This window comes from Piliocolobus tephrosceles, chromosome 18, assembly GCF_002776525.5.
Source record: "Piliocolobus tephrosceles isolate RC106 chromosome 18, ASM277652v3, whole genome shotgun sequence".
NCBI lineage: Eukaryota > Metazoa > Chordata > Mammalia > Primates > Cercopithecidae > Piliocolobus > Piliocolobus tephrosceles.
In genome coordinates, this window is record NC_045451.1 from 68898487 (window position 1) to 68924304 (window position 25818).

At 40.0% G+C, this 25818-nt stretch overlaps 1 protein-coding gene across 2 annotated transcripts in view; it reads left to right on the plus strand.

Moving 5' to 3' along the window:
* Positions 1 to 25818, plus strand: part of PTPRM (protein tyrosine phosphatase receptor type M) — an 846383-nt gene that overhangs the window by 660344 nt on the left and 160221 nt on the right. For both annotated transcript variants that reach the window (XM_023228490.2, XM_023228491.2), the window contains 2 exons: positions 20791 to 20942; positions 24872 to 24946. In XM_023228490.2, coding sequence (XP_023084258.1) covers positions 20791 to 20942; positions 24872 to 24946 — 227 coding nt within the window. The remainder of the gene's footprint in view (positions 1 to 20790; positions 20943 to 24871; positions 24947 to 25818) is intronic.

The window sequence follows — 25818 nt, forward strand, 5'->3', positions numbered from 1 at the left end:
GAATGAGTACTGGAAAAGACTTCTTTCATGGGTATCCAGATATCCAAGAAGAAATCACAGTGCTGTTTAAAACAAAATTAAACTGTTAGGGAAAGTTTTTGTCTCATTTTTCCCTCCTATCTGTTGAGTCCTTACCAGGTATAGGAACTGTGTTTTACATGTATTCTCATTTCATCTTCATCAACCCCCTACAAAGTAGATGACGTGCTTTCTCCATCATACATATGAGGAAGCCAAGATTTTAGAAAGTTTCCATCTCTTTCATAAGGAAAGCTGGAACTGACAGAGTATGGGGCCTGGGGACGGGATCTCTTCTGATTGCTATTTACTCATTGAAATAGGTTTTCATCTGAACAGGGACAGAGAGTGGTTAATGGAGGTAGAAGGAGATAAGAGAAAAGGGAAAATCAGTTTTCCTAAAGTGTAATTTCTATCATATTATTCTCCTGCTCAGCAGGACTTTCCTTTTCTACGAATTATGTGCCCACTTCTCAGCTTTGCCTCTAAGGCGTTCCACAGAATGATACCAGGGTTTCACTATAGGCAGCTTATACCTTATTTAGTTTTCTAAGAATTTTTTGAACCGGGCATGGTGGTTTGCACCTTTAATCCCAGCTAATCCGAAGGCTGAGGCAGAGGGATTGCAAGCCCAGGAGCGTGAGACCAGTTTGGGCAATACAGTGAGACTGCCATCTCAACAATATATGAATAATAGGCCAGTGCAATGGCTCACACCTATAATCCCAACACTTTGGGAGGCTGAGGCAGGCAGGCAGATCACCCTGAGGTCAGGAGTTCAAGACCAGCCTGGTCAACATGGCGAAACCCCGTCTCTACAAAACATAGAAAAATTAGCCGGGCATGGTGGCGCATGCCTGTAGTCCCAGCTACTCAAGAGGCTGAGGCAGGAGAATTGCTTGAACCCTGGAGGTCGAGGTTACAGTGAGCCGAGATCACACCACTGCACTCCAGCCTGGGCAACAGAGCGAGACTCTGTCTCAAAAAAAAAAAAAAGAAAGAAAAAGAAAAAAGAAATTTGCATCTGATCGAAGATGCTTTGGACTCAGTTTTGCTGTCCCCTCCCCACAGAAGTCTGATCTGTTCAGACTGCTCACGATAACACTTCACACAGTTTAGGAATTGTGGTTTATGTCGAATGCCAGTATATGTCAGCTTTCATGACATTTAATATGGTGGGGGGAGTGACAGGTGTTTGAGAAATTAAGCAAAACCATAAATTTTCTCTTGGTATGTATAGTATATACAAGGATAGCTTTCAAGTGCTTTCTACCTAGTGTTTGTTCTCTCTTAAGTCTTTGATGTGAGTGAAAAGCTTCATCCATTGCATGACACAGACTAGGTCATTGTGTTTGAATTCCTTGGGTTGGGGAGAAGTATGGTAGAGTCTTTCTCCTCACTTCAGAAATCAAAAGAAAGTGCAGTGCCTGCTTCATAGGTATTCCCTGGAAGTTGCCAGCACTTTTGGCCAGACTGCTCCCAGATAAGCAGATGGCTTCTTTAATGATGAAACCCCACTTTTCTACAACACTAATTAGTTAGAGAAAGATAATTTGAAAGTCTGCTGTACATTGCAGGAAATTGTCTTTTGTGTCTGTGTCATTTGCTTCTAAGAATCATGCAACTATCACCTGAGTAGGCTCCGGTTTTCTCTTTTTATTTAAATCATGTGACTCTTCAATCACAAGAAAAGGGGAAAGACAGTCAATGAGGAAAAGGAGAACCCTCTTTCAGGATGAAACACTCAATTACAAGTGAAGCTACTTTTCTATTTTCAAAAATCAGCCTTGTTGTTATGTTCTGAACTATACATTTGGAACAGTCTCTTCAGTGGCTTCTTAGAGCATGTGCATCTCAATTCATTTCTCTACAGATCGCCATTGAAACTTGGAAAAACCAGATTGCCCATTTGAAAGTTGGTTCTGACTGTGAGCTTGTCAAGCCAGCCATCCTGGTCAGAATGTGCTGGGAAAAAAAAATGAATAAAAGTAACAGAGACCTGGATTTTTGTTCTGATCTCACACTTGATTCATTTGTGACCCAGGGCAAGTTACATAACCTTTTATATATGATTCCTTATTTGTTATGTGGAATAATATGGTTCATCCCTACCTTACTTATTTGTTGAATAAACCCTTCATCCTGTAGAATTCCCCTGCATTCCATACTCACTGATGCGTTCTTATGGTGTCATTTAACATGTCCCTTGGTTATCAGGACTTCCTGTGAACTGGGGCTAGCACTAGAGGATTAATTGATTCAACTTTCTTGTTTTGGTAAGAATTTTTCATAAGTAGCGTTCTGTACTTCCTCTTGCATTACATTAGGAAGCATATAAGGCTGAAATTGATTACTGAGTTGCAGTTTTTCCAACCTCATCCATCCATTATAAAGTTCCACATCAGCCCTTCACTTAATGGTTTTTTAAGCTACTGATGATGATTGCCTGATCCATTATTTTATTAGGGTTTTCAGAATGGTGACATTTTAATTCTGTCATTCCTTCTGTATTTATTAAGTGTCTTTCTCTACTCACCTGCTAGGTACTGTGAAATGCAGTTCATATAGGAAACTCAAGATAAATGTCTGAAGTTTATTCTTGTTATTTACCAATTTCAGAATGAGTTGGTGCCTTAGGACTTTGTAAGATGACCAGTAGTATCATGATCAACTCAGTGATTTTAACATACACGATATGTTTGAATATTTTAGAGTAATTACTATTCACATGTTCAGAGTACCTCACCTTTGGCCAGTAGGAGTTCATTCAAGTTGTCTCTTGTGTTTTTTTTAACATAAACCCAAAACTTTGGAGAGCTTCTGGTACAACAGGATATTCTCAGCTCATCTTCTGTATTATCTGCCCCGGGCTGGAATCAGCCATTTCTCTAATAAGCCCTGCTTTCTTTTACTGGAAAATGGCACTTAGAGACTACAGTCTGACCACAAGGGGTTCTCATTGAAGTGGGTCAGCCATTGCTTCTAGGCTCACATCAGCCACTTTCACCATTGGTAACCCTGCTGTCTGCTTACCTGACATGCCAGCAGCTAGCTCATCCCCTTTGTCTGTGTTCACTAAGCAGAGAAAGGCCATTGGTAAATAGTGAAATACAAGAGAATATCTTTATGACCTCAGGGTAAGGAAAGTCCTAAAATCATAGTAGACATAATTGATACATCTGAGTATATCAAAATTATAAATTTCTATATACATATGTATGTGTGATACATACACAGAAATAAATAGCATGTAAAGGCCAAATTATTTGCTTCCTACATTCTTATTAACAAGTAAGAACCTTTCACTACCAGTGTACTCAAGTTCTGCAATATAGCTAGTTCATCTTGAGATCTATATCTGTGAAACAAGAAATTCGGAATCAGGGCTAAAGATTTTTAAAGTGTGATTTTTATATTTTTCCTAGGAGAAAAAGGCATTTTTTACAATAAAGTGACAGTTGTTTAGGATAAGTTAACAAGAAAATGTAGGCCTGTGTTGGGACGAATTGTTGATAGGTGTTTTAGAAAAGCCAAATGGTTAGTCAAGTGACCACAGAAATGCCATAGGTAATAAAATATTAAAATTCTGAATACTCTTTGATTATATGCCTTGTATGAGTTTCCTGTTGCTGCTGTAAATAAATTCCTACAAACCTGGTGGCTTAAAGCAACATAATTATCTTATAGTTGAGTAGGTTAGAAGTCTGGCACAGGTTTTGCTTGACTAAAGTGAAGGTGTCAGCAGGGCTATGTTCCTTTCTGGGACTGTAAGAGAGAATCCATTTTCTGGCCTTTTTTCCACTTCTGGAGACTACCCACATTCCTTGACTTGTGGCCTCTTCCTCATCTCCAAAGATAGGAAGGGTGGGTTGAGTGCTTCTCACACCCATCATTCTGACCTGCTGTTTTGCCTCTTAAGGTGTCATGTGATAACACTGGCCCACTTGGATAATTTAGGATAATCTTCTTTTCTTAAAGTTAACTTATTAGCAACCTCAATTCCAACCACAACCATAATTTCATTTTGCCAAGTAATGTACCAGATTGGTGCAAAAGTAATTGCAACTTTTGTCATTACTTTTAATGGCAAAACCACAATTACTTATGCACCAATCTAATAAAATATATTCGCAGGTTTCGAGATTAGTAGGTGGATGCCTTCAGGAGACCATTCTGCCCAGTGAGTGGGATCTGGGTGCTCCAGAGAGGGACATCCCTTTCTGGGCTATCATTCATGCACCTGAAGCAACCTCTCTTAGTTACTGCTTTCCAAGCCAGTTACCAGGGCTCCTTAACAAACAGGAGGTATTTACTCACACATAAATTAATCAGCATCTATATTTTTAACTTGGAATAGGAAGGTCTTTTTAAAAAATTTTTCATCCTTTGTGTTTATGAGATTCTTGAATACCTAATTCTGCACATCCAAGGGGTCACTTGGACTTTATAATGTCAGTGCTTACAGTGGGATCCAGAATCTGCAATTTTATCAGGCTCCCATTGTCCTTTGTGCAGACATCAGTGGCTTGCCTTGATTTTATTAGATAGAGACATTCCAAAATTTTTTTAGTGAGTTTAACATCATCAAGAGGAAAGTGGAGGTAGTGTTCCAATATGACATGCATTAAAAATTCCTCTTTCTCACTTATATCTGTAGTCTGATAGAGGATCAACAGTATACCAATGTAATGTTGCTGCAGAGTGACATTTTTGAAACCATTAAATTTCCAGATAATGTGCACATGTGGAATTCAGCAGCATGAGCCAGCTGTGAGTGGGGACCCACTATCACTAATGTCACTTTATTCCCATCTTACTTGACTATGGATTGTACCGGTTTCATATTTCTTGCACCGTCCCTGGTTCCAGTCCCTCTGGATTCATATTGCCATGATGTGAGAAATAAAACTAAACAAAATATTACTAAGGATGACAGATACTACATCTATTATTTTTATGGCTGACTGATTTCAGTGTTTTAAAGTCTTCAGTTGGTTTGGGGAATGGCATTAGGCACTCACATGAGCTCTGGGTTACTCCCAAGAGATGGGTGTTTTTTCAGGAGGGATCTATTTGCAGGTGGATCTTGGAGGGCAGAATGCCTTGTACGTGCAGGTCTTGCCACAGTGTGTGTTCAGAGGAGCCCAGCTGAAAACACCATGGAACTGATCCACATGGGGCACTCCTGCTGCAGGCTCAGGGACTGATAGAAAATGAGAGGGAAAGGAGGAAACAGAGCTCACAAGTTTTTCCTTGGTGGGAACGATATCCAGGGACTTAGGGAAGGTGCCCCCGCCAGATATGTAATGAGAGACAGTGATGATTAAGTGCATTTCAAGATAGACCCAAAGGCTTTTTTCCAGGGCTGTTATATTGTTATGTGAATAATGTTAAACTCAAGTTATAAATGAGGTTGTTTTAAAATACATATATGTGTGTGTGTATATATATTTTTTATTCCTCTTTATCACTTAGAAAAAATCAGAAATAGGCTGGGCGCGGTGGCTCACACCTGTAATCCCAGCAGTTTGGGAGGCCGAGGTGGGTGGATCACGAGGTCAGGAGATTGAGACCATCCTGGCCAACATGGTGAAACCCCAACTCTACTAAAAAAAAAAAAAACAATTAGCTGGGCATGGTGGCATGCGCCTGTAGTCCCAGCTACTCGGGAGGCTGAGGCAGGAGAATCGCTTGAACCTGGGAGGTGGAGGTTGCAGTGAGCTGAGATCGCACCACTGCACTCCAGCCTGGTGACACAGCAAGACTCCGTCTCAAAAAGAAAAAGAAAAATTCAGAAATAAAATATATATACCTATGAACTGGTTAGGTGTTTTCAACTTCCAAGGTCTTTTTCTTTCAACATCTTGAAAAGTGGTAGACCACAGGATTAAGCCATGAAATGTGTGAGTTGTCACCAAGCACTGAGCTGGAATCTTCAGGGTCATTAGACATGCATCAGTCAGTGTCCATCTGTCTGTCTGTCATGCCTCTGTCTTATGCACAATTATGTTTATCATATATTTTTTATGATCAGGAAATAAGGTATTAAGATTAATCAGACAAGCAGAATAAGAACAAACAAATGTTTGGTGAGTGCCTACCACATGCCAGGCACTTTCTACCAGATGTTAGAATAGAAGAGGCATAAAGCCCTGCCCTCGCCCAGCTGGCACGTGATGTTTGCCCAGGAGCATAGTAAAATACCTGTTGGCTAAGAACAAAAACAATGGCTTCCAAGCACATAAGGATAATGCTTACTAACCAGAGATTATTTTGAAATTAGAGTGGGAAAATGTTTCCTTTTGATCCGTTGAACACTCTACAGTTAGAAAACTTGAGTATTCATGCCCTCTCCAGAAAGCAGCAGGCTCTTTTCTAAATTTTTTAGTTCTGAAAATAAAAATTATGTAACATATAAGGACATTGGGTGTTTTTTTTTAATCTCACATGTTGGTTTAACTTATGATTCCTTAAACTTTGTTGCCATAAATAACATCATTATGATTCTCTTGTTTATTATAACTTAATGATTATCATGCAAGACATTTGTGTCATGGTTTTGAAGTGATCATAGATGGTAATACATGTTATTTCAACTTGTTTTAAAAGAAAGCCAATCTTTTCCAAATATTTGATTTTCAACTTGTAAGTTTGAGAAGGACTAATTTTTATTATATTTGTATAATATGACTATTATTATTATATTATTTATTATATTTGTATAATATACTTCAACATGAAGTACACATGGTTATATAATGCGTGTATACACACATGTACCAAGAGATCCTGACAGTTACTTGCTGAAGAGATCCACACAGCTCTTTGCTTCTTTTGCCCTGGTGCAAGTTCATTTGCAGACACCCTTCCTCACCAGTGGCTCATTGTGTGGCGTCGTTACCACTAGGTCATCCGAAATAAAGTTGTAGCCTAAAGCGATATGTGAATAAAATCTGTACACATTTGTCAGTTGGCGAGGTAGGAAGATACATATCCAAGTCCTCCTCTCTGGCTTCTTTTTAGCCTATCAGCCTTTCTGAGAGTCTTTCAGTCTGTCATTTGATCTAATCCCGTGGTGTAAAGAGGTGAACTGTACAACAGAGGCCCAACAAAGATAAAAACCCGACTTGTCTTAAAAAAAAGAACAAACTTTTTTTGTGATAAACATATGTCTATTAACTAGTGAATGAAGAACAGAGAGTGGCGGGGTAGGTAGTTGCGCCGTAGTGTGTTGTCTCTAAGAGTGTGGACTTCTTAAGTGATGATACAGTTAGTGATGTTAGAAGAATACTTTCACCTCGGTCAACAGCTATTAAGTCCAAGCTGGGATCTTTATGGACAGTGTCCAGACAGAAGCAACCATGAGTGTAGCTAATGATGCCAACAGATTCCAGATTCCCAGGATCATTTTATCTCAACATGGGAAAACAATGCCAGATGTCTAAAGTTCTCTAGCCATGTGGCCGTGGACAGCTTAGCACCACTGTGCCTCAGTTTCCTTCTCTGGAAGATAGGGATAATAATGGCAGTTTCCTCACTGGGCTGTTGTAAGAGTTAAACGAATTAATGAACATAAAGTGCCTGGCATGGCTCATCTGAAGTCCTACATAAATTTTTGTAATTATTATTTTCATGTTCTATTGCTGTCAACTATTGCAGTGCTAGTTCTTTTGAATCGAAATAATTAAATGTCAGAGCACTATGTTTTTTTCTTAAAATTTTACCTTTAAATGCAGCATGAACTGCTAATTCTTACAGATCCATCTTTAATGTGACAACCTCTTATTCATTCTGGTTTATTTAACTGGATCTTGTAATTTGGTATAATATATGCATTGTTTGACTAAACCAATAATAATTTTATCCCTTCTTTAATAAAAAATAAACACTTATTCTTGGTTCCAGCTCCTTCTGCAGCCCTTAATTAAGTCTAAGCACACACTTAATTGTAGATGCCAGGACCAGAGAGCCATTTACCCTTTCATTCTTAGTCTATGTGTGATTTACCTTTCCATGAGTCTTGCCATCCCTGTAGTTCTGAAAAACACCTTTTCTGTGGCCAACAGTGATCTTCGGCTCAGTGCTAACAAGCGTTTCTCCAGTGACAATCTGTTGACATAACCTAGCATGCCAGGGTCTATCACAGAGGGTAGGGGCAATCAGGCTCTGGGGAACCATGGCCTGTGACCTTGAATGGCACTAGACCAGGACTGTGAGGAGCATCCGTATTGAATCCACTGATACCCATGGCAAACGGGCCCGTCCATCCTGCTCCTCTTCCAGTTGCCGCTCAGTCCGGTTTCAGAGCGGGAAATTGGAGGAGGAGTGATTTCTTCTTCCTTCCAGCCAGGTGGCAATTTGTTCTCCTAGTTGGCAGCAGTTTGTCCTGCAGCTCTCCCATAGGACACGTTACTGAAGACTTCATTCTTCACCATGGTTCCTTTATTGGCTGTGATTCATACCCATCATAAACATAATAACTTGCCAAGAGGTTTTTCTTCCATTTCCCTTATTTCCATTTCATACTTCAAAAAATTTTTACTCTAGAAAAGAAATATTCAGAAATAGTAGAGTATAATAACCATTCCTTTAATTTGAATTCACCCCACACATTTCTCTCCTGTCCTACCTTTATTCTACTTTACAGTTTTCGAGCGATGACAATTTTTCTCCCTCCAATTATTTTTCTAAACAGTATTGCAATGTTTAATAAACTGTATTTTTAGAGCAGTTTTTGTTTCACAACATCAATGAGCAGAAAATACGGAGTTCCCATATAGTTCCTGACACCCTCCTGCCAACACACACACGCAGTATCCTCATTTATCGTAATCCGTGAGGCTGTATTGCCACATCATTATCACCAAAGGGTATAGTTCACATCAGGGTTCATTCTTCATATTGCACCTACTGTGGGTTTTGACAAGTCTGTAATGACATGCATCCTTTATTAGAGTATCATGTAAATAAGATTACAGCCCAGAACCTCCTCTGTGCTCTGCCTGTTTATCCCTCCCTTTCCGTTAACCTCTGACAATCACTGATCCTTTTACTGTCTCCATTGTCTTGCCTCTTCCAGAGTGTTATGTAGTTGGAATAACAAAATATTTGGTTGGTGCAAATGCAATAGCAGTTTCTGCCATTATGTAGCCTTTCAGATTGACATCTTTCACTCAGTGACACGCGCTTAAGTTTCCTCCATGTGTGTTCATGGCTTAGTAGCTTATTCCTTTGTAACACTGAACAATATTCCATTGTCTAAATGGACCACAGTTTAGCCATTCACCTGTTGAAGGACACCTTGGTTGCTTCCAAATTGTCAGTTATGAATAAAGCTACTATGAACATCTCTATGGAAGTTTTGTGTGAGCATAAGTTTTCAAATCCTTTGAGTAAATAGCAAGGAGCATAACTGCTGGATCATATGGGAAGAGTATGTTAGTGTTGTAGGGAACTGCCAAACTGTTTTTCTTTTCTTTTCTTTTTTTTTTTTTCTTTTTTGAGATGGAGTCTGGTGCGATCTTGACTCGCTGCAACCTCCGCCTCCCATGCTCAAGCCATTGTCCTGCCTCAGCCTTCTAAGTAACAAGTAGCAGAGATGGGGTTTCACCATGTTAGCAAGGCTGGTCTCAAACTCCTGACTTCAAATGATCCTCCCACCTTTATGACTCTCCCCACGACCCTATATTGGACGGAACAAAGGAGGACGAATGTGGGAATAGAAGACAAAGACAAAAGAGTATATTTGGAAGAAGGGGTCAGGGGGCACCTTGCTCCTAGTGAACAAGGGCCCTGAGCTTTACACAGCCCTCCATATTTATTAGGCAGAAGAGATAGCAGGAGCTGGTGGTTGTCAGGTAACTGTCAGTCGGCCATTTGGTTCACAGCAGGCTTGTGAGACTGCATTCCTCGAACCATGGGTATTAGATGTCTCCGGAGATAACTTCGAGGAGCCCGGTACCCGGAAGTGATGGCAAACCTTTTGGCAACAGGCACATTTTGAGTTTGTCCACATCCTGCATTCATGGTAAACAGTTTGCTGTTTGATCATATAGCCTCCAGTGGAATGCTGAGCTAGTCACAATCCCTTTGCCAGCTCACTGCACACCTCGGCCTCCCAGAGTGCTGGGATTACCGGCGTGAGCCACTGTGCCCGGCCCAAACTGTTTTTCACGGTGGCTGTGTCCTTTTGCATTCCTGCCAACAATGAATGAGGAGTCTTGTTGCCCCACATTCTTGCCAGCAGTTGGTGAAGTCAGTGTTTTTTAGATTTTGGCCTTAAACAGATGTGTGGTGCTATTTTGTTCTGATATTCATTTTCCTTATAACATATGGTGCAGAGCATCTTTTTATATGGCTATTCACTATCTGTACATCTTTGGTGAGGCATCAGGGTCTCTGGCCCATTTTTACTCCTGTTGTTTGTGTTCTTCTTGTTCAGTTTTAAGAGTTATTTGTACATTATGGATACCAGTCCATTACCAGATATGTCTTTACAAGTATTTTCTCCAAGTGTATGGCTTCTCTCTTGACAGTGTCTTTCACAGAGCAGGAATTTGTATTTGAAAGAAGTCTATCTTATCATTTTTTTTTTCATGTATCATCCCTTTAATATTTTATCTGAAAAGTCATTGCCCTATCCAAAGTCATCTAGATTTTCTCCTATGTTATTTTCTAGGAGTTTCATAGTTTTGCATTTTACATTTAGAGCTATAATCCATTTTGAGTTAATTTTTGTAAAGGGTGTAAGGCCTGTGTCTAGATTCATTTTTCTGCATGTGGAGGTCTAGTTGTTCCACCACCATTCGTTGTCCATTGTAGTACCCTTGCTTGTTTGCTAGTTGATCACATTTATGTAGGTTTCTTTCTGTTCTCTCTCTTCTGTCCCAGTGATCTGTTTGTCTCTTATTTCACCAGTACCACACTGTCTTGATTATTGCAGCTTTATAGTAAGTCTGGAAGTCAGGTAGTATCAGTCTTCCAGCTTTTTTCTAATCAATATTGTGTCGGCTATTCTGGGTCTTTTGCCTCTCCGTATAGAATCAGTTTGTTATTAACCCTAAATAAGTTTCTAGAATTTTGGTTAGGATTGCACTGAATCTATAGATCAATTTGGGAAGAATTGACATGTGGACAATATTAAATCTTCCATTTACTTAGTTCTTTGATTGCTTTCATCAGAATTTTACAGTTTTCCTCATAGAGTTTTTGTACATATTTGTTACATTTATGCCTAATTATTTCACTTTTGGAGATGCTAATGTAAATGGTATTATGTTTTTAATATCAAATTACAATTGCTCATTGCTGGTATATATGAAAGTATTGACCTTTGTATATTAACCTTGTATCCTGCAATCTTGCTACTTTTGCTTGTTAGTACTAGGAGCTTATTCTGTTGGTTCTTTCAGATTTTTTACACAATCATGTCATCTGTGAACAAAGACTGTTTGATTCATTCCTTCTTAACCTGTTGATGTTTTGTTTCATTTTCTTGTCTTATGTCATTAGTTACCTGAGACTTCAAGAAAATATTGAAAAGTATTGGTGAGAGAGGACATTCTTGCCGTGATCCTGATATCTGTGGCAAAGCTTTTATTTTCGCAGCATTAAGTATAATGTTAGCTATAGCGTTTCAGTAGATCGTTTTTTTAAAATCAAGTTGAGGGGGGTTCCCCTCTATTCCTACTTTGCCAAAAACATTTATCATGACTGGGTATTGGATTTTGTCAAATCTTTTTCTCCATCTATTAATATGACCGTCTGACTTTTCTTCCATAGCCTGTCAATGTGATGGATTGCATTTTTTGAGTTTCAGATGTTGAACCAGCCTCCCATACCTGAAATATATTCTGCTTGGTCATGGTGTATAATTATTTTTAGAAGTTGTTGGATTCAGTTTGCTATACTCTGTTGAAGATTTTTGCATCCGTTTTCATGAGAAATTATGGTTTGCAGTTTTCTATTTTTGTAATGTCTTTGGTTTTGGTATTAGGGAAATGCTGGCCTTTCAGAATGAGCTAGGAAGTGTTCTCTGTGTTCTGGGAGACATGGTGGAGAACTGGAGTATTCTCTGTGTTCTGGGAGACATGGTAGAGAACTGGAGTATTCTCTATGTTCTGGGAGACATGGTGGAGAACTGGTGTGATTGCCTTAAATATTTGGTAGAATTTAGCAGTGAAACCATCTGAGCCTCGTGCTTCATGTTTTGATAGGTTATTAATTATTCACCCAATTTTTTAATAGCTGTAGGCCCAGTGAGATTGTCTGTTTCTTCTTGTGTGAGTTTTGTCAGATTACACCTTTTAAGGAACTGGTCTGTTTCAACCAGGTCATCAAATTTGTAGGTATAGACTTGTTCATAATATTCTTTGTTATCCTTTTAATGTCTGTGGGATCTGTAATAATGTCCCCTCTTTCATTTCTAATATGAGTAATCCGTGTCTTTTTTTTTTTTTTTTTTTTTTTAGCCTGGCTAGAGGTGCATCAATTTTACTAATCTTTCCGCCAGTTTTTGGTTTTGTTAATTATTTTTTCTATTGATTTCCTGTTTCTGTTTCATCGATTTCTGCACTAATTTTTTTTGTTTTCTTCTGCCTTCTTTAGATTTAATTTTATCTTTTTTTTAAAGATTCCTTAGGTAAGAACTTAGATTATTGGTTTTAGATGTTTCTTTTTGTCTAATATATGCATTCAGTGCTACAAATTTCACTCTAAGCACCTCTTTTGCTGCATACCACAAATTTTGATAAGTTGTATTTGAATTTTCATTTAGTTCAAAATATTTTTTAAATTTCTCTTGAGATTTCTTTTTTGACCTATGTGTTATTTAAAATGCATCTTTTATCTTCCAAGTATTAGGGATCTTTCCAGCCATTTTCATGTTACTGATTTCTAGTTTAATTCCATTGTGGTCTAACAGCAGACATTGTATGATTTCTGTTCTTTTTAATTTGTTAAGCTGTGTTTAATGGCTCATGATGCGGTCTGTCTGGTGAATGTACCCTGCAAGCTTGAATATAATGTGTATTCTGCTGCTGGCAGATGAAGGATTCTTAAGATGTCAGTAATATCCAGTTGATTGATGGTGCTCTTGAATTCAGCCATGTCCTTACTGATTTTCTGCCTGCTGAGCTGTCCATTACTGACAGAGGGGTTGAGGTCTCCAACTATAGTTGTGGATTCATCTATTTCTTGTTGCAATTCTATCACCTTTTGCCTCATATATTTTGACACTGTTATAGGTGCATACACATTAAAAAATTTTATGTCTTCTTGAAGAATTGACCCTTTTATCCTTATGTAATGCTTTTCTTTATCCCTAGTAACTGTTTTTGCTCTAAAGTCTGCTCTGTCTGAATTTAATGTAGCTTATTCCAGCTTTCATTTGATTAGTGTTAGCATGGTACATTTTTCTCCATCTATGTGTCTTTATATTTCAATAAATTTATTGTAGATCATATGTAGTTGAATTGTGTGTTTTAATCTGATAATCTGCCTTTTCATTGGTTTATTTTTTTTTAGATGGGGTCTCCCTATGTTGCCCAAGCTAGAGTGAATTGGTGCAATCTTGGATCACTGCAACCTCTGCCTCCTGAGCTCAAGCAATCCTCCCAGCTCAGCCTCCCGAGTCCTTGGGACTATAGGCATGCACCACCATGCCTGTTTAATTTTTGTATTTTTGGTAGAGACAGGGTTTCACCATGTTGCCCAGGGTGGTCTGGAACCCCTGAGCTCAAGCAGTCCACCTGCCTCTGCTTCCCAAAGTGCTGGGATTATAGGCATGAGCCACCTAGTGCATAGCCTAACTGGTATATTTAGACTACTGACATTTAAATGATTATTGATAACACTGGATATCTTTTTTTTAATTACTGTTTTCTATTTGTTGCTCTTATTCTTTCTTTGTTCCTGTGTCTCCCACTCATTTACTGCCTTTGTTGGTTTTAATGGAACATTTTATATTATCCCATTTTGTCTTCTTTATTAGTTTAATGTTTTGTTACTTTTTTCAGTGGTTGCCCTAGGGTTCACATCTGTTTACAGCTAGTCCAAGTCTACTTTGAAATAAAACTGTACCACTTCACAGGTAGTGAAAGTTCTTATAATAGCAAAGTATTCAATTTTCCTCTCCTGTTCCTTATCCCTGTTACCCATTTCACTTATCTATAGCTTAATCATCAGATACTTTGTTGCTATTACTATTTTGAACAAACTTCTTTCTGCTATATCCATTAAGAATTTTTAAAAATCTTTTATTTTACTTTTACTAATTCCTTCTCTCATGTTCTTCCTTTTTCTTTGTAGATCCAAGTTTCTGATCTATTATTTTTCTTCTCTCTGAAGAACTTTTTAATATTTTGTACAAGGCAGCAGGTCTACTGGCAACAGATTCCCTCAATATGTTTTTTTTGAGACAGAGGTTTGCTTTTGTTGCCCAGGCTGCAGTGCAATGGCGCGATCTCAGCTCACTGCAACCTCCGCCTTCCGAGTTCAAGCGATTCTCCTGCCTCAGCCTCCTGAGTAGCTGAGATTACAAGCATGCACCACCATGTCTGGCTAATTGTATTTTTACTAGAGATGGGGTTTCACCACGTTGGCCAGGCTGGTCTCGCACTCCTGACTTCAAGTTATCTGCCCACCTCGGCCTCCCAAAGTGCTAGATTACAGGCGTGAGCCACCATGCCCGGCCCAGATTCCCTCAGTTTTTATCTGAGAAAGTCTTTATGTTTCCTTCACTGTTGAGGGATAAATTCACAGGATACGGAATTCTAGGTTGGTGGCTTTTTCCTTCAACATATTGAATATTTCACTTCACTTGGTTCTTGTTTGAATGCTTTCTGAGGAGAAGTCCAATGTAATTCTTATCCTTCCTCCTCTAGAAGTCAAATGCTTTTCCCCCCTTGGATTTTTTTTAAGACTTTATTTGTGATTGTCTGCAATTTGAATATGATATTACTAGGTGTAGATTTTTTGGCATTTATCCTGTTTGGTGTTTTCTGAGCTTCCTGGATCTGTGGTTTGGTAAAATTAGAAATCAGTAATAGAAAAATAGCTGGAAAACTCCAAAATGTTTGGAAGATAAATGACATGCTTTTAACATTAGTTTGAGGAAATAGTTATTATTGCTTCAAATATTTCTTCTGTTCCTTTCTCTCTTCTCCTTATTGTATTCCCATACCATGTAAGTTGCACCTTTTGTAGTTGTCCCATGGTTTTGGGATATTCTGATGTTTTGTGTGGTTTTGTTCTGCTTTTTGTTTGTTTGTCTTTTTTCTCTTGCTTTTCAGTTGTGGAGGTTTTTACTGAGAGAATCTTCAGGCACAGAGATTCTTTTCTCTACCATTTCCAGTCTGCTAATGAACTGTCACAGGCGTTTTCATTTCTGTTACTGTGTTTTTTGTCTCTAGCATTTCTGTTTTGGTTTTCTTAGAATTTCCATCTCTCCTTATGTTACCTATCTGTTCTCGCATGCTGTCTACTTTGTTCATTAGGCATTAGCGCTCTTAGCGTACTAATCGTGGTTGTTTTAAATTCCCACTCTGTTAATTCCAACACCTCTGCCGTATCAGAGTCTGGTTCTGTTGTTTGCTGTGTCTCTTCACACTGTTTTGTGTTTTTTTTCGTGAAGCTACACATGATGTATTGAGTAACAGGAACTGTGGCAAATAGGCCTTTAGTAAAATGGTGTAAGGTGTGGGGGGAGGGGAGGCGCTCTGCAGTCGTATGATTAGGTCTTAGTCTATAGTGAACCTGTGCCTCTGGACTGTGGACTTCACAAATACTTCTCCGTATCCCTCTCCCCCACCGTTAGTCGGAATAGGATGGCTAATGTGGGTTGGAGTTGTCTTTCTTCCCCCAGGTCAGTTAGGCTCTGACAAAACTCTGGCAGGTTAGGTGCTGGTAAACATAGCTTCTCTTAAGAGCGGACTTTGTTAAGAGCAGAATAAACGTGCTGACGTATTTCAAAGTGTCCGCTTTCCACTGCTTCTTGCTGGCGGCCTGAGGGAATTTGTCTCAAATCTCTGAAAACCCGGTAAGGTTCCTGGAGGTAAAACTCACAAAAATGGGTGGGCCCCCTTGAAACTTATTCCCCCTGGAGTTTTTACCTCTGAGACATGTCCACACTGCGCTCCAGCAGTTTGTCAGCTACAGTTTAGGTTTTCCTGGCCAGGTTCTGGCTCTCACAGACGTTTCTGCTTGTGAAGTTCAGCTCCAGTAAGTTGTGATTCTCTGTGTTTACCTTTTGGTCTCTCCAGTCTGAGGGGCAGTGGTCTGTCCTGTGACCTCAGTTCTCCAGCACATCTAAGAACATTTGTTAATTTTCAGTTTTTTCAGCTTTGACTTACTGTTAGGAAAAAGTTATCACTGCCAAGCTCCTTTCGTGCCAGACTAGAAACCACCAAGTCCTTTCTGTAGTTTTTTTGTGGTCTATTTGTAGACATTGGTAAGAACCTTTAATTTATTTTAATTACTAAGGGCCTTTGAGACTCATGCAGTGCAGGTTTGGATATTGGAAATTAAAATATTTTAGGCAAACCATTTGTTGTAAATCAAAATGGAAAATAAATTTACTTGTGTCCTTACATAAGATTGCAAAGAAAATTGTTTCAACTTTAGTTTTCCTACACAAAAGACTTTATTTCATGAAGTTCACAAAGCTGATAGGGTTCCAGGTGTTCACTTGAAAAAAGTAGCATCTGAAACACGAGGCTCAAAACGGGGAGAAAGAAAAAGAGAGAAACAAACTGTTATTTATCCACAGTCCTAACTGAGTCTCTTTCTTGATACAACCCTTTTCAGCCCTCTGTAGTTATGGACAAGGGCATTTGACCTGTACAGGCATAGGTTGATTTATTGTGCTTCACTTTATGGCTCTTTTGCGTATATTGTATTTTTTTTTTTTTTTTTTTTTTTTTTTTTTTTTTTTTTTTTTTTTTTGAGACGGAGTCTTGCTCTGCCGCCCAGGCTGGAGTGCAGTGGCCGGATCTCAGCTCACTGCAAGCTCCGCCTCCCGGGTTCACGCCATTCTCCTGTCTCAGCCTCCCGAGTAGCTGGGACTACAGGCGCCCGCCTCATCGCCCGGCTAGTTTTTTTGTATTTTCTATTAGAGACGGGGTTTCACCGTATTAGCCCTGGATGGTCTCGATCTCCTGACCTCGTGATCCGCCCGTCTCGGCCTCCCAAAGTGCTGGGATTACAGGCTTGAGCCACCGCGCCCGGCCTATTGTATTTTTTATAAATTGAAAGTTTGTGGCAGCCCACATGGTGCAGGTCTGTCAGCATCATTTCTCCTACAGCACATGCTCACTTTCTGTCCCTGTGTCAACAGCTTTGTGTAAAGCATTGGCTAGGCACTAGTAAACTTTTTCAAAGCATATTGAATTTGGGGGTGGCAGATGACGCACATTTGAAAACAATTTGGTGGCCAGGCACGGTAGCTCACGCCTATAATCCCAGCACTTTGGGAGGCCGAGGCAAGAGTCAAGCACTGAGGTCGGGAGTTTGAGACCAGCCTGGCCAACATGGCGAAACGCCGCCTCTACTAAAAATACAAAAAAAAAAAACAAAAAAAAAAAATACAAAAAAGTTAGCTGAGTGTGGTGGCTCACACCTGTAGTCCCAACTACTTGTTAGGCTGAGGCATGAGAATCTCTTGAACTTGGGAGACAGAGACTACAGTCAGTCAAGATCGTGCCACTGCATTCCAGCCTGGGATGACAAAATGAGACTGTCTCAACAAAAATTTAAAAATTTAAATTAAAAATTAAGCAATTTGGTTATAATTATATTGTAAGTTGTAACTTCCTTCAATTCCAATACAATGGCATTTCCAAAGTGCTGTTATTGGTGAAAAACAAACTGCCCCCACACATGCTTTATTTGGGCTAAGTAGTGATTTATTTTTAAATTTGAATTATTTGACAACACGTGAAAATTAAGAGTTAATACAAAGTCTGGTCTAGTTTCTCCTGAAACTTGAAATGACTTGGACCTCCTTGGGGCATCAGTGTGCAGGAGCTGAGTTACTGTCCCCTCCAGCTCTCCACAACCCCATACTGTCTTACACGGGCTTCCTCCACTTACATTACTTGCCTGGTCCCAGGGAGACATTCGTGTTTGTGACATCTGCTGAAAGTAAAAAGGTGTCTAATGTGTAGGGTTAATGCATGAAGGCTTGCAGAAGACATTGAGAACTGGGTGTAGAAGGTGGTTCACAGACAGACAGTATGTCCTGTGGATATGAGCTGAAAGCTGCTGTGTCTGCCTGGACCTTTGTTTGATTTGAGCATGCTCTCACAGGCTTTACGGGCTTCTTCTGTGCTTAAAGATCAGCAGTGAAGTGAGTAGTGTGACATCACTGAAATTAGTTTATGCATGTGGAGGATTAGAAGGGAGAAAGATTTTTCCCAGTACCAGCATAGCTTTTACTGGCACATATATCCCTCCCAGCCACCCACACAAGAAGCACAGTACCTGTCATTTCCTAACCTTTAGGATTAGAGGAATTCAAGCAAGAAAAGGCAAAGAGGAAAACCTGGTAAAGTTCACAATGCTTCTTTTTATAGGCAGTTTTTTTTTTTTGAGACCGAGTCTGGCTCTGTCGCCCATGCTGGAGTGCAGTGGCCGGATCTCAGCTCACTGCAAGCTCCACCTCCCGGGTTTATGCCATTCTCCTGCCTCAGCCTCCGGAGTAGCTGGGACTACAGGCGCCCGCCACCTCGCCCGGCTAGTTTTTTTTTGTATTTTTTAGTAGAGACGGGGTTTCACCGTGTTAGCCAGGATGGTCTCGATCTCCTGACCTCGTGATCCACCCGTCTCGGCCTCCCAAAGTGCTGGGATTACAGGCTTGAGCCACCGCGCCCGGCCCACAATGCTTCTTTTTATAGGCAGAACAAAAAAGAATATTGAGGCAATTACTGGCATAAATCAGTCCAAAGCAATTCAAAGAAATTCAAGCAAAAAGAAGGCATTTTGCCTGAATTATGGAGCTAATGCTCTTAGTCCTCCACTTGATGTTCCTGAGGAGACCTGGCCTGAGAATGTTTTTCCAGTGATCTGGCAGATTCAGAAGTGAAGAGAAAATGTATTATTGTAAGTGCAGCTATGGAGTTGGAGTCCAGTGCTGCCTCTGTCCAGAACATGTGTTGAGAACATCCAGGCTCAACTAGCACGGCTAGCTTGGAGGAGACAGGCTCCAGAAGGGATGATCATGATCCCCACGAGGCAAGAGAAGGGGGGTGTCAGTGCCCAGAGGAGTCACGCTGGCTCACCTTTCAAAATCTTTGTAACTTTAACACTGTCAGAGAGGTTAGATGTGATTTTCATTTTTTCTGTTTAAAAATGTATCTTTTTTCCAGCAACTTTTAGCAATAAAAAGGCAACTTATTAACGAAACCCTTCTGCCTTCAAAGTATGAAATTAAAATATTATTGTAACTACAGGCAAGAAAGCATTTGGATTATGTGTCATTTAGAAATGATAATAAAGATTATCCGTATGGTCTTATGTCGTCAGTGCCTTACATTGCATTAGCAGTCACCTAATATGGGTGTGATTTGGATTATGTGGCTCATTTTAAATTCTGTATCCTAGGTCAGTCAGTGTCAAGATGATTTACTAGAAGGAGGTGCGGTTTTCTTTCATAGATGCTATTAGGTGCTTGGGCACAATTAGAATATTTTAGAGCATAGTATTTTTGGTATTATGGTGACGTGGGTGTTCTTAAACATTCTCACTATATACTTTCTCCTTAAGCATCTCTAATTCTAATCTTGTCTGTCTTGGGTACATAAAACAATGTCTGATAGCAAGATCTATAAAAATTTGTGTTATCTGTTTTTTTATGTTAGTTTCCCTTAAGGTCTTCTGGCTTTTGTACAGGTGTCAGTAATTTTAGATGTTGAGTTTTTGGTGGTCAGTGAGCAGGATGCAGAGGCCAGGATTAACCTAGGTCTCCAAAAGAATTAGAAATCTCCTTTTTTTTTCATTCTCTTCCACTGAAAGAGGGAACAATGAAGTCTTACTCCTGCTGAACTTTCCAGGGAACCCAGCAACATGACATTTTTTAACCTTCTGCTCTGTGGGAGTTGACAAAGCTTGATGGGAACTAATCTGGGTTCATTTGGAATTTGGGACAGGGTAATAGCCTTTTGAGAATTCAGTACCTTCCCTTCTATCCTTCTGTGGCCTGAGCTCTCTGAGCTTTGTAGGCTCTGTGTCAGGTTCTGCTCCCTGTATGCACATACTCCAATTGTACATTCTTGACTCCTCACCCTAGTTCTGTTCTTTAGTTTTAACAATGTGTGTTTTAGATTCATCTGTTATTTCATGTTTGCTTGGAAAATATTTACTCAGGGGAGTCTTCTCTTTGACACTGTATATGGTGATGTTGACAATGATTTCATAAAAACTTAATAACTCTAGGAGTGTAACAATTAGCAGATTATGATTGTGTTGTACTAGAATCACTGGTCATTTTAATCTAGCTTATACTAGGAGAAACAATGTTTTAGGCTGTGGTGTTTTATCTTTCTGGTTGTTTGGGGTTTTGTGTTTTGTTTTGTTTTTTGAGGATAGACAGTACCTGTTTTTCGTCTCTGTGTCTGCAGCCTGGCAGAGCGCTTGCCACAAATAAGGCACCATACATCCATCTCTGAGTGAATAGGAGTGATTCAGTAGATGTTGTTCCCGCACATCTGTCGGTGTACATGCCAAAGCTCCGTACCCCATTCAAATGCATGGCTACATAATTGAATTCTTTATCCTAAGGAAACTGGCCAAGAAGCGGAAAGAGACCATGAGCAGCACCCGACAGGAAATGACTGTGATGGTGAACTCAATGGACAAGAGCTATGCCGAGCAGGGCACAAACTGCGACGAGGCGTTCTCATTCATGGACACGCACAATCTGAATGGGAGATGTAAGTGCATATGCTTCTTGGCTTTTAATACATCTCCTTGGTTTTCCAAGATTCCAGGTGGTACTAAGGGATTTCAAAAAAAAAGCTTCCTGAAGAATGTTTATGCCATATTGGTTTCTCCAATCATTTTCAGTGATCCTTTGTGCCACGGGTTGCTTCACAGAGATGTTCTGAAGGTGATAGGACCAGATCAGAGAGTCCAGAAAACCACAGTGAAGTTTCTGTAAAGATTTAGAGAGCAGTGACACGAGGCTTTCCTTCCTTTGTGGAAGAAGGCACCTGCTTCTCATCATCCTTCTTGTTGTTTAGATCCCATTTGTAAACTCTCCAGCTGTGGAATTACACACGGGAAGCCTGTTATAAAAACAGTTCATCAAATGGCAGTAGCAAGTTAATTGTTTATTTGTTTGGCTGACAGGTTCTGCCTTTATTATAGGGCTGTTAGTGGCAATTAATTAATTAAACTGTATTTCAGCTTCACAAGTCTTATACTTCACACCAGGTGTGTAAACCAGCCTCAGCTACTGCCTTCCCGTACCTGTGATCCAGGTAGAAGGCATTATTTTAGGAAACTAGCAATTAGATTGATTATATCAAGCACAAAAGGAGTAGTTGCTTTGTCCCTGGTAATCTTCTTGGAGACCAGAGGGAGGTTTCTCACTCTGTGGTTTAGGGCACACTTTGGCGAGCTCAAGGTCGGGGAGTTTCTTTACTGTGTGAAATCTGTGCCTCAGGCCTGAGCTGTATAACCAGGATTCTGGTCAGCATGGGGATGGAATTAATGTGTAGCTATTCCTGTTACCAAAAAATGGTCATAATATTCATAAAGGCTGGTGGGCCTTGTGGCTGTGAGGAGCACAGAAGTGGCATCTGGGGTGGGGCGACTGGGAGCAGTTTGGACAGTGTAGGCTCGTGTCCTGATACCCACTGTGGTCAGTGTGGTACTGCAGCTCCCCTCCACTCCTCTTCCAGATCACAGTGTAGTCAACGCACATGCCTGTCCCTGAGCTTTGTGTTTCTCCTACACACTGCTAATTCAATCTCCGAATTCAGCCTCATATTTTTCTGCTTGTAGTGGCTGCAGTTGTCCCACTTTATCCTCCTACATCAGTTTGTACTACACGCACACATGACCCAGTGGAGCACGCACAGGTGCTGCTTTGGCACCAGTGGGCAGGGCAGCACCGTTGCTTTCATCCTTGGCCTTCTTTCTCTACTCTTTCCTGTCATTTTCAGTGCAGGCAGTAGAAGCTGTGGGGTCTCAGTGTACCCAAACTCCTTCTCATTTTTTCATAGAATTCTCTCTGCTTTTGTGTAGCAGATATTATGTTTTTCATTTAAAAATACATACGTATAATTTATTCAACTGCCATAAGAAAGCAACCTATGATGCTCTTGTTGTGGGCTGGAATTGGAGAAGCCCTTTTGACCACACACAGGATTAGAATGTTTGTAGTAGCAGGTATTCCTTGAAAGGGACCACACAGATACGTTCTCATTTTCCAGTATAACTCATTAATGTTCCAAATCTTCTATTTCATGGTAAAATTCCTCAAGAATCAATTTACTTGGAATCACTCACCCCAAAAGGAAGAATCTTCTTTAGTTGTTCTAGGTGTTTGAAGTTTGAACAGCAGAGAATATTCACTTCTGGACAGGAAGTTTAATTTGGCAGTTACGTTTTTGAAAGTGAATGTATGTGTGGAAATCCAAAAATGTTCATGTACAGAGGACTGCTACAGAGGCCAATGGAGCTTCCACAGCTGGTTGGCTATTAGATGTTATTTTTTGCCTCCCTTCAATAAAGCCAACAGAAGGAACACAGCAGTAGACTTTCCATTTTCCTCCCACTCTAAGCAATAAGATCTCATCAGTTCTTATCTGTCGGGAGCAACCCTAGAGGTAGATATCATAATACTCTCTTAATGTCTTCGAAATAAGATGGCAGTTTCTAGGGAGGAAAACTTCAGGAAAGATGTTCCTTAGACCACAAGGCTGCCAGCACCACACCTATGACAAGTATGGGTATGCATGAGATCTTTCGGGGTTGGGAGAAAGTGCTGGAAGTTGTGAAGTGAGTACTTTTTAGAAATGAGACAAGGGGAAAAATGAAATAGGAGAATTTAAAAATAAGCATGACCACAGTTTTGAGAGTGGGGATTAATCTCTCCAGCAAAGCGAGTATGAGTTACACTATCTGCTTTCATATGCTGTAAAAAGGGGAGAATAGATACAGACAGTGGGAATGGGTTTAATTTTTATGCTAGAAGATGAAAGCATTTTTAAAAGATTTTAACTGGAAGGTGAAAATAAACACAGTTATTTTACATCTGCTGTGCACATCTTTACCAACCACATAAAAATGTCTGCAGGTAATAAAAAGGCTTTATTCTCACTGACCCTGGCATATTTTATTGATACTCGTTTTTTTCATTCTTATTTTCATCCATTGTGCCCTTTTTCCAGGCTTCTTGCCATAAACATGCATTATAAGTATGATACATTTCTGTTTTATAAAAATACCTGTAAAATGGCAGGCAGCCTGAGTTCTGATCCTTATTCTGTCATGTACTGATTCTATACTTTAAAAATATAAACACAGGTAAATGCACTGTCCTAAATGGACTGCTCCTGGAGAGTTAAAATATATTAATATGTCATCAGAATAATTACCCAGTATGCACAGGGATTTGGTCATGCTTCCCATAAATATAATGGTATAATTGTGTTTTAGTGTCCTGATCAGGAACTCAGCATCAAATAGATCATGTAACTACATCAGAGGAGTTAAGATTTAGACTTAAGTTTAACCACCTTGAGCAACTTTCAAGTCTTCATACTTTAATAAAATTAAACTGTTTTAAAAACACTAATCAATTAATACATTTGAAGAGGATTTTTTTTTTTTTTACTTAAAAAAACATTTATAGGCCGGGCGCGGTGGCTCAAGCCTGTAATCCCAGCACTTTGGGAGGCCGAGACGGGCGGATCAGGAGGTCAGGAGATCGAGACCATCCTGGCTAACACGGTGAAACCCCGTCTCTACTAAAAATACAAAAACTAGCCGGGCGAGGTGGCGGGCGCCTGTAGTCCCAGCTACTCCGGAGGCTGAGGCAGGAGAATGGCATAAACCCGGGAGGCAGAGCTTGCAGTGAGCTGAGATCCGGCCACTGCACTCCAGCCCGGGCGACAGAGCGAGACTCCGCCTCAAAAAAAAAAAAAAAACATTTATTCTACCAAGGCTCTGTCAGCCATGAAGAGAGTTTTTAAATGTCTCTTAAAAATAGGAAATATCCATTTTTAATGAAATCAGGTAAATTGGATGAGATTGACTGTCCTGCTTGATAAAAGGGAGGAAGAGAAGGTGCAATAATTCAGTCTTGAATGTTTCAGAGGAACATTTTAAAGAAAAGCATTTTTGTAAGGATTTAAAAGACTAAGGAACATGCATGGAGCACCACCTTTATTTTTCAGAAAGCATTGTGGAGTGTTCTCTGCATATCCAAATATGAGCAAGGAGAGGATTTAGCAAACTACGGGAACACTGACATTGGGAATAGTCTCCAAAAGCCATGTATAGACACATTCTTCTACTTTTACTTGTAAAATTCGACTTGGCCTGAGAGCAGGTTTCTATGAGCAAAGGGCAGAAGTCAAAACAGAAGTCTGATGAATTTCTCTGTCCAAAATGGTGGCTGTGGTTGTGGGCTTTCTCTTTATTTGTGGGGTAAGAAAAGTGTTTAAGTGACAAAAGGTTGCTTGTCTTCTAAAGGACACATCTGGGAATGATGATATTTCCCACATAGACATCAGTGAGTCCCGGAGTCACCCTAGCTAGCATGGAGTCACCATGGGTGATCTCAGAGCATTGTGTGTTCAGAGTGTGTTACCTGTCTGCTGCCCCTGACCAGCCTCTCTTTTATTTGCAGCTGTGTCTTCACCATCGTCCTTCACAATGAAAACAAATACACTGAGCACATCGGTGCCTAATTCCTATTACCCAGGTAACAGATTTTTCCATTGTCTCCTCTCTGCTCTCTCCTCAGCAGTCAGAATCACTCCGCCCTCTCTCTGCTATCCCTGGTGCTTGAGGGGCTTACTGTGTTTGAGATGTTGTAACCCAATGCTTTTCTACAGCTTTCTATGCGGAAAATAGGGGTGGGCATTCATCAATCATTTACTGTTCTTTCTCTTTTTACTTTCTCTGCATTGACCTGCTTACGGTGTATGACAGACCCATTTGTGCCAACTGCAATTTTAGGTGAGAACATTTCCCTTTACCACAGTTTATTGCAGGAGTAATTTAGAAAGTCAGTGACCACTCTGTAGGAGGTTGGAGTTTTAATTTTGTGTAATGCAGTGATTATAAGCACTACATGGGGGAGGTGGGTGGCCTGGGTCATGGAGTTAAAGGAAGAAAAGACTTCTCTAAACATTCACCATTAATAAGAGGGGTTTGCTGCATGTATTTTGGGGATGATACCAACAGCTTCAAATGAACACTCTCAGCTCCAGTATTCTCCCTTTCTGTGTTCAGAATTTAAAGTTAGGTCTGATCCCAGGGGAAAAAAACAAGGTGTCACCACTCGGCTGTGTACTTTCCAAGAGCTGAATTCTGTCTAGTGTGATAGTCATAAAAGTGAAAATAGCTTCTCATTATTTTCACTTATTGCTAAGCACTAAAACCTTCAATTTTAAAAATAGCATTTTTCTAATTATGCCAAATGTTATGCAGAAAGATGATCACAATGGAATTTTGGCCCCCTACTCATCCTCGGTGCCACTCAGGGTACCCGCCCCCCTACCAGCTTCCGAAGTGTCTGTCACACAGTGGAATTTCAAAGGAGCTGATGATCTGAACAGCAAAATGACAAGA